Genomic DNA, 9,136 nt, shown 5'->3' with positions numbered 1-9,136 from the left:
GCAGGTTTGGTTGGAAAAAGTCAGAAGACAAGTTCCAGTTTGAGACTTTAAGACACGTAATAATAAGATGACAGTATCAGGTATCAGTAGTTCACCTTTCATACGTGCTGCATCCGCCTCCTTGTTACCAGCGTCACAGCTGAAGGATGAGTTACCTGGAGCTCAATGAAAGAAAAGAACAATCACGTAATGTTTTAAATGTTTTACAACAGTTCTGTTTAGGAGATTCTTTCAGTGAGTGGGCAGCAGCAGAGAAACATTTGACTTTGCTCCAGAGTCCAGACAAGTTCACGGCCAGCGGGTCGGAGAGGAAACGAGGATTAAAAGATTAATGAGGCCGCGTTAGCTCCGCACCAATTAGGATTCCTCCTGATTTGTTAAGACCACAGCAGGAGCAGCCAGCTGGGTCTGCTGTTGATGTTTGTTGCCATCACTGTAATCCATGTGAGTCTGTCTCAAACCGAGAGGAGACACGACAGACAGGTGAACACTTCAACCATGAAACAGCTGATTACGCACAGAACGTTTTTCTGAGAATATACAGATGCAAATATATGAAATGTGTATTTTAGATGTTTTTCCACTAGATGACATGTTATGGAAGTAAAATAGCCCAAAATATAAAAGCAATGTTTTTGCCTGGACGATGTATATCTGCTGAATCTGTTCCTGTTTCAAATAAAAACAAGCTTCTAGAAATGATCATTGGGGTTTTACTGCCCTCTGGTGGCAAAACAACAATATCAAGAACATAAAAACTGTAACGTCAACATCTTTCAATTTGAAGTTGATGATGTGATTGAAATGAAATAAACAACCTGATGTGAAGGAGGCTCCGAGCTTTTGCAGCAACGCAGACAAGGCATCGTGCGTTCACAGATATTTATATCCACCCCCAAAGATGGCACTGGACAAGGGTGGGCACACTCTGGACGGGACGGGTCCACCTGGACTGGTCACTCAATGGGAGCTTGAAGCCGCCGGCCAAGGCAGCAAAGTTACCCTCCATCCTGGACGCCAACAGGCAGGAAACACACAAACACACACACAGTTATTAGTTATTAAACTGTGACAAACTATGAAATATATGTGATTTAATTTGTGCTGAAGGAGCACTGGCTTCACCGGAATAATTAAAGTGACTGTGTTCATTAAACTTCAGCGTTTTCTTGATGAAGAAGTACTGAAGTAAAAGTAGTAATACACAGTGTACAAATACTGTTTTAAGTCCTGCATTCCAAAATTTAGTATATTTAGTAATTCAAAGTATAAAGTAGCAGAAGATGGAAAGTAACTCAAAATAGTTTCTTTCTGGTTTCAGAGATGAAGATTTTTTCTTAAATCGCGGAGTAACAAAGAGTATATATGTCTCTAAATCACATTCAAATTATATATAAAAAAATACAAATATAAAATACAGTTTTTCTTTTACTATTTCACTTAAATAATAATAATAGTAGAATAAATATTTAATGGAGGGCAGCAGTGAGGGCAGGTCACTGCTAAAAATATTTTATAAAATGATTTGATCTTATTTTATTTTGTTCTGCTCCAGTGAAATAAGTTGAACGTTTTCCTTTTTCTGCTGCACATTTTTACATTTCTGTTTATTTAAACTGCACTTGTATTGATGAAAGAAGGTGAAGCATAACATTTACTTTATTTATTTTTAGTGTTTTAGCAAATGCATTGAAAGAGAAAAGTGTTTTGAACTATGTAACACATTTAATAAACTATTATTCCTGCATGAGGAGTTTGTTGTTTTTATGTAACACTGAATATTGGCCAGAAATATCAATATTTCTAAAGTGAAATTGGCCTTGAAGGCAGCCCCATATCAGGGGAGCCTAATTTAAACCTGCCTGCTCCAGAACACAACAGGTGCCCCCTCCTCCCCTCCTCCCTTTAGGCTCCACCTGTCTTCCCTTTTCCGCAGAGGGCTGGCGACCCAGAAAGCAGCCGTCATTTATTAGCATTGGTATGCCGATCCGACGGGGGGCAGGACGGCGCAAACCCCCTCGGTCACCGGATCGGCGGCAGCTGCTCGGCCACCCGGTGCTATTTTCACCCTCAGGATAAGGTGATGTGCAGCCGCCCGCGCGCACGGCCCCAGCAGCTCCAGTCCGACCAGAGCAGAGCCAGGATGAGGTCCACCGGCAGCGAGCGCAGCGCGCAGCCCGACGGCTTCGCCTCCGACCTGGACGACCTGGACAGCGGCAGCGACAGCTCCGACGGGAAGTCCACCGGGGACTGCAGCCCCCACGGGGAGCTGGCATCGGAGGAGGCCGGAGACGGCTCCCGGAGGGGCAGACGGAGGAGGAGGCGGAGACGCGGCAGCGGCGGAGACGCGTGCGTCGCCGGTGCGAGCAAACAGAGGCAGGCGGCAAACGCGCGGGAGCGGGACAGGACGCACAGCGTGAACACGGCCTTCACGGCGCTCCGCACGCTCATTCCCACCGAGCCCGTCGACAGGAAGCTCTCCAAGATAGAGACGCTGCGCCTGGCCTCCAGCTACATCTCACACCTGGCCAACGTGCTGCTGCTCGGGGAGGACTGCCGGGACGGACAGCCGTGCCTCGGCTACCCAAGCATCCTGCACGGCGCCGCGGCGCTCAGCGCGCCCTCGCTGCGGCCCATCTGCACTTTCTGCCTCGGCAACCAGAGGAAACTGGTGAGCGGCGTCTTGCACCTGTTGCACCAGGGTGACATGGTAGTGTCTCGTGCATTGCACAATGCTCGGGGGCTGGTTTTTTACGCAGCGTAATGTGCAGGCCGCATCCTCTCTATAATGGAAATAGAATTCCAGGTGGATTACTGTGGTTTGGTAAAAGTGAACATGACAGCTGAAAGAGTTTGTAGATAACAAAGTAACCTTAAAAGAGATGAAAAGAAACTACAAAGCAGCATGTTTATGGAAAACTGCTGCAAATATTTAAAAAATGATTAATATTTAAAGACACTGATCAGTTCTATCCCTTACACACAGGCATTGTGGATCAGAAGTGTTTACAGAAGTCTGCACATCTTAGCAGTTATAAATAGAGACTATAATATTATGTCACTAGTATGTAAAACTGTATTTTCACTATTACACATTTGTCTCATAGTCAAATCTCTTTCTGACACAAATCAACCTTGTTTCTTAGATTTAAAGTCCTTTTATAACACTGAGTTGTAAATAATAATAGTAATATATTAAAGCAGACTTTAAATAAAGATATTACAGTTGAATGAATCAATAAATAACTGAAATTTTGGGCTGAAATTCGTGTTATTAGGATTCATGTCGTGGTGCATTCACCGTACTGTTTCTCTTTGCCTCCACAGCTCAGAGATGGAGGGAAGCACTCGGCCGCTGTGTGAAGCAAAGCGGCAGCGGACAGACGGGGGAGTCCGCCTTCATGCTGTTTACATGTTGATGTACATATATATATAAAAATATATTTATTTTGGGACGAGAGAAAGAAATTAACACTGAAAAGCACTTTCTGTTCACGTCGCTGTGCCGCTGTGTTTTGGTTGAGCTGTAACCTGAGCTCATGTGTAAAGTTGCACCTGACGGGGGGCTATTTTGATACCACGAATAGTACAAACTACCCCCCCACCCTCTCCTAAAAAAAACACATGAAGTAAACTGAAGAGCAGCTACTGCAGCGGTTGCTGTCAGTTGAGGCCTAACGATGCGTTCAAGGGCCGTCAGACATATCGCGATTATTCAGGCCCACTTTAAAGGAGCATCAACTGACTAGTGGTGAACGGCTGTAACTGCATCAACACTGACAACTCCACGCGATTGAATACAACGACAAAAAGCCCAAAATGTGTACATATCCTGCAACTTTATAACTTTCTTGCCGATTGCATGCCGATTTTTGTTATTTTGGATAAACTCAGGAGATTTTAGAGCTTTATGTAAATATTAAGTCATTTTATTGGACCTGATATTTACTTTAAACAATCAAAATAGTTTTGAATCCTAATTATTGTTGCCTGAATGCAGTGGTGGAAATCAGACATCTTATAAAACCTTATAAATAACTAAAATTTCAGGTTTCAGCGACGCTATTTCAGCCTTTAAAGTTTTCCCAATTAGAAAATCCTCAAAGTGAACAGGACACCACTTCACCTCTTTGTCTCTCAGCTGTTTCAGACATTTGCAGCATGGTTAAATGTTTACTTTTGCATTGTTGCACGATCACTTTTGACATTTGGTAAAGTGCATTGGTTTGCCTTCTGCACTAGTCTGGAGACTCTATAAACCTTCTACATACGGGATCCCTTGATATTTATGATACAGCACATACGGATGGAAACGTTGCACACTACCTCAGACCGATGTTTTAAATATGAAATATGAAGGCCTACCTCTAACCTAATGTGTGACCTGACTGTATAAACGTGTACTTGAATACAGGACGTTTGTGTCCTTTGCACATCGCAAGTATTGAAGCTGCTTGAAGAGAAATGTATTTTTGTACAATACAAATAAAAATGAGAATAATATCAAAGCGGCTTTGTTTTCTGTCTGCAAACATTCTAAATGTTTCTACTTTACGTCAACGAACACTTGTTTAACAGTTACAGGTGATTTTAGACTGAATGTACTAAAATAAAGAGTAAAGTAAATCACATTCCTACAAAGTTAAGTTCTTAAAGAAGCCAGTTATGGCCAATAACAAACATTTAAAGTCATAATTATGACAACAATGAATAATTGATACATTAAAACCAGTGAACACAGTGTAAGCATTTCAATAATCTTTATTTTCATAAAAAAAGTCGGTTCATATCAGATTGAAGACCGTAGAAACCAATAATAACCAGTTAGCTGGCGAGGCATCTTACACAGGTAAATACCCTGAAAGCCAAGAAAGATGGCGGAGTTTAGGACCCAACTGCAGCCAAACCACGAGCTGGGCAAAAGTCAAAAAGGGGCGAAGAAGAAGAAGAAGTAAAAGGAAAACGTTGGTAAAAACCGCAGTTTCGTCGACGAAAGAACGCAAAGTCCAAATCGTCGTCGTGGATCGTACGAGCAGCGGCCGTCGACGTCACAAGGAATGTTTCGTATCCAAAGAACAACAATAAAACCCAAAATATAACAATGAAGGAGCGGGAGTATTCATCGCTTTCTGCTTCCACTGTGAGGCACGACGACTAAACGTTTTACGAATAAGGACTTTAGAAATTTAGTTTAGCTTTTTGAGCGGTGGAAGTGTGTGTGTGGGGGAGGGGGGGGGGGGGGGGGGGCAGAAGAAGAAGAAACAACAACAACAACAACAACAACAGGAGGTAAAAGGAAAAGAAGCTCCTGCTGCTATTTTTGAGAAAAACTAAAAGTTGAAGAAAAGAGGTCATCTGGCATCGGAGGCTTTAGTCCGTCTCCTCTTCCTCCGACTGAGACTCTGCAGAGGAAACCGATCAAGACTTCGTCAACTTGTTGCCGACGTGAAGTTATTAAATGCACCAAATCATGTTCTCCCTCTTATTACAGTTAAATTAATACAAGTCAACAACATTAAAAGCTAAATGAACACACCTTTACCTGCTGCGACGTGTCAGAATACCTGTTTATTGCATCAGGGTGGTGTTATTCATCGTCTTACCTTCCTCGGCGTTCTTCAGCCACTCCACGAACTTCTTCATCTGCTCGAGGAAGACGCTCTTCCCTCTGGCGACGTGTGTGTCGGTGTACCACTTCAGTATGGCCTCTTCGCTCAGCACGTCGGCTGCGAGGAGGAGAAAACGACAAAACCGTCAACGCGGTTAGTTGTTAAAGGCGATCCTAAAACAGAGAGTTTAGGTTACCGCGACACCGACCTTTGTAGAGGAGCACCACGATCTTCTGGAAGGCCTTCATGAAGTGGATGTTGTCGTAGCAGTACTCCTGGATCTTCAGCAGCAGGCTGAGCTCGGACAGACCCTGGGAGGTGAAGGCTTTCAGGAGAGGGCTGTATTGCTGCGGAGAGACAGTTACAAAGCATGTCGTCGTTCCTGTTGTACTTTAGAGAGCTCTGCTACTTTCACACCTTCCACGATATTCACAGCAGCAGTTAACTTCACGCGAGCTACGTCAGGGTTATAGGCGTGGCTTACCTTCAAGAGTTTGATGGCTTGTTCGGTCACCAGCTCCTCCTTCTTGTTCCACTCCACGGAGCTCATCACGCTGGTCCAGATGATGCTGATCATGGCCTGCTCCGAGAGGTTGGACTTCTTCATCTCCTCTTTGGTGAAGGCGATAATCTGAACCAAAAAAAGTTGTTAAAAACCTCGTCTGAACGCCGACAAATGTGTTAATAATGAGGACGTTTGTGAAGCTGTTACCAAACAGGAACAATGACATTCACACCTTCACCAACTGAGACATTTAACACGATAACAAACACTCAGAACGACACGTTAAACTTGCAGACGAGAGGAAGTGGTCAGTTTCACCTCCTTCTGAGGGTCACCGCGGGACATCTGCTCCTGCAGCTCCTTCTGCAGCTCCTTGCGGGCGCCGATGGATTGCTGGTTGCGGGCGAAGTCGGACAGCTCCTTCAGCCCGGCGTCGGTGAAGTACTTGGAGAAATGCTCGCAGCTCCGTTTGTTGGCAGGAAAGAGCTCCTGCGGGGGCAGAGAGAGGTTTATGTGAAGAGGAAACTGACACAAAACTAGAAAACAAATGTGACACTTTGTGCAGGACAGTTGCTTTACCATCAGCCTGTTGTCCATGCCGACTTTGCGGAGACTGCCAGCCACGGAGTTGATGTCCTTCTCGTGGATCCACGCCTTGAAGAGCTTGACAGCGAAGGCTGCAGACACTCCTAAAGAGAAACGTTGGGTTTGTCGCGTCACTCTCACCGAACACACAGTCTCTCGTGCCGACTGCGCAGCCAGAATTCACATTTTGTGGAGGACACTAAAGAGAAGGAAGCGGTCTCCTCACCCTCCTTGACGAGGTTCTCGTTGTAGAGGCTGTTAAGGATGGAGGCCGATATGTTGCCGTTGGCCAGCAGGATGCCGGTAAGCATGGCCAGCTTGTTGCGCTCGGACTCTGTGAACCCTTTCAGAAACAGCAGCAACTACAGAGCACAGAAAGACTGTTTACGACCCTGCAGGTGTGGCTTTAGCTTAAACTTGTGTTACAGCTTTTAAAAAACAAGCAAAAGGACGCTCACCTTCTTGATTTCCTCTTCGAAACCCTTCTCCAGGTACTTGTAACGCCTGATTAGCTTGTTAAACACCTTGGTTTTTTTTTGTGGGGAAAAAAAAGACATCAAAGTTAACTCTGTCCTTGAACGCATGCACGAAATCAAACGTCTTGCAGAAAGGAGTCCTCGTGCTTTCTACCTGAGCATATGCTTGCATGGTCTCCAGGTCTTCTGGTGCCGTGAAGAGGCAGAACTCAGTGCGGGTCATGTCGTCGGATAGAGTCCCACCCGGGGCTGCAGGAGAGAGAGAGAAACGACCATATCAGTAAAAAGAAAACGGCAGCGGCATTTAGATGATTATTGTGCATCCGCCACCAAAACAGTGTTAATATCCATCTCGCATCTCTTACCCAGCATGCCGCCGGCCACCAGGATGTCGAAGAGCGTCTCTGCATACCGCCGGTAGTCGAGCTTGCCACCGGTGCCATCGAGGAACTTGGCGACCGCTTCCAAATCAGAGCCACTTTGATTCAAGCCTTGTACGATACTTTCTTGAAACTGAGTAGGGTCAAATCTCTCCTTTTCATCTGCGGAGCACAGGACGCACGTGTTTGGATCAGTAAAAACGATAACAAACACCTCCAGGAATAATACGACGACAAGACGGCACGAACCTCTTTTCCTCGTTTTGAACCGCTGGCCAGTTAGCGTCGGCTTTTGCTGCTTTTGATTACTCATAAAAGACACCCTGAAGAAGGACAGATGTTAAACAGATGTGAACCTGGTTGAGGACTGTAAATTATTCTTACATAAGTTTAAACGTTAAAGTCTGAAGACAAATAGAAGTATATGTAGTGTATATGCTCAGTAAAGTACTTGACAGTGTAGTGTAATAATGCACATTTAATCTTATATTCTGTTTTTAGGTTGACGTTGTAACATACAGATGAAAAATAGCCTCTTGGTGCATTTACAGCATTGTTTTTATTATCAAATAAACCAATAAATAAATAATAATATATATATATGACATATGTTGTACATGGTGTGTAAAAACTATAAGCTATTAAGGAATTTAATCAGCCTTCTAATGACTCAATTAAATATAGTTGTAACCTATATTTAAATATGTAAATGTTAAATATACATTTTTTGAGACTATTTATTTTGGGGATTTTTTGGAAATATGTAGAATATTTTATCTCCATCTTTATACAACATGGAACTTGTTGTATTTGATTTAGTCAGAGTCAGATTAGGGGGTTTTAAAAATGTCCTAAACACGCGGAAATGAAGACAAAACAGACAAAAGACAGCTCGAGGTGCTACAATGGAGCTATTGTGTTTTTAGTTTAAATCAATCAAACATGCTGCAGAAATAACACCTCCATCAGGAGTGTTTCTGTGAATCTGTGAGGGGTGGAGGACAAGAGCTACCATCAAGGATTCTCCACTCTACAGCTGGCTAAATGTAGCATTAGCATCGGTTAGCTCTGGGCCTCACCATGCGCCGCTTAGCCACAATGTGGCTAACGCTAAGCTAACATTCCCCCCAAAAACGTTATTTTACAGGTTTCCAAAACGACATATTAGTGTCTACGCGACGAGGTCGAGGTGCGATACAGCAGCGAGAAGGCGAAAATACGAGTACTCACCGAAAGTAGTGCAGATAAAAACCGGTTTAACCAGGTGAATGAAAGTACAATGTCGAGTCTCTCAGCGGCCCGAACAAAAGAGCTCTCCGTCAGGACTTCCGCAGACTCCGCCCGCTGCGCATGCGCGATTTAAAGGGGCTTTCCGGTCCACAAAAAAACAACATAAAATATATATTTTTAAATAAATATATATATATTATACAAATACATAATAAAAATAATATATATATATTTAAATAAATATATGTATATTATTTTAATTGTTTTTGGGAGCAAGGAAGAATAAGTAGACTGTATTTATTGTCCCGTATTTTACAACTGTATCACTGAATATTTAATTTGATAGATTTA

At 43.5% G+C, this 9,136-nt stretch overlaps 2 protein-coding genes across 2 annotated transcripts; one reads left to right on the top strand and one right to left on the bottom strand.

Moving 5' to 3' along the window:
* The first annotated feature begins 1,996 nt into the window (after positions 1–1,996).
* On the top strand, positions 1,997–4,449 carry LOC306715579 (basic helix-loop-helix transcription factor scleraxis). Its single transcript, XM_079185993.1, has 2 exons — positions 1,997–2,671; positions 3,328–4,449. The coding sequence occupies exons 1-2, from the start codon at positions 2,084–2,086 to the stop codon at positions 3,361–3,363; spliced, it is 624 nt and encodes a 207-aa protein (XP_079042119.1). The 5' UTR covers positions 1,997–2,083; the 3' UTR covers positions 3,364–4,449.
* Positions 4,450–4,745: 296 nt separating this feature from the next.
* bzw1a (basic leucine zipper and W2 domains 1a) lies at positions 4,746–8,887 on the bottom strand. Its single transcript, XM_079185537.1, has 12 exons — positions 8,786–8,887; positions 7,805–7,878; positions 7,541–7,717; positions 7,330–7,424; positions 7,158–7,223; positions 6,926–7,061; positions 6,694–6,803; positions 6,433–6,603; positions 6,094–6,240; positions 5,818–5,956; positions 5,604–5,726; positions 4,746–5,402 (listed from the first exon to the last, which is right to left on the bottom strand). Exons 2-12 carry the CDS (start codon positions 7,866–7,868, stop codon positions 5,371–5,373), a joined length of 1,260 nt encoding a protein of 419 aa, XP_079041663.1. The 5' UTR covers positions 7,869–7,878; positions 8,786–8,887; the 3' UTR covers positions 4,746–5,370.
* Positions 8,888–9,136: the final 249 nt, after the last annotated feature.

The sequence above is a fragment of the Pholis gunnellus genome (assembly GCF_910591455.1).
Source record: "Pholis gunnellus genome assembly, chromosome: 24".
Classification (NCBI taxonomy): Eukaryota; Metazoa; Chordata; class Actinopteri; order Perciformes; family Pholidae; genus Pholis; species Pholis gunnellus.
The sequence above is the reverse complement of the archived record's forward strand: the minus strand, read 5'-3'. Positions and strand labels throughout refer to the sequence as shown.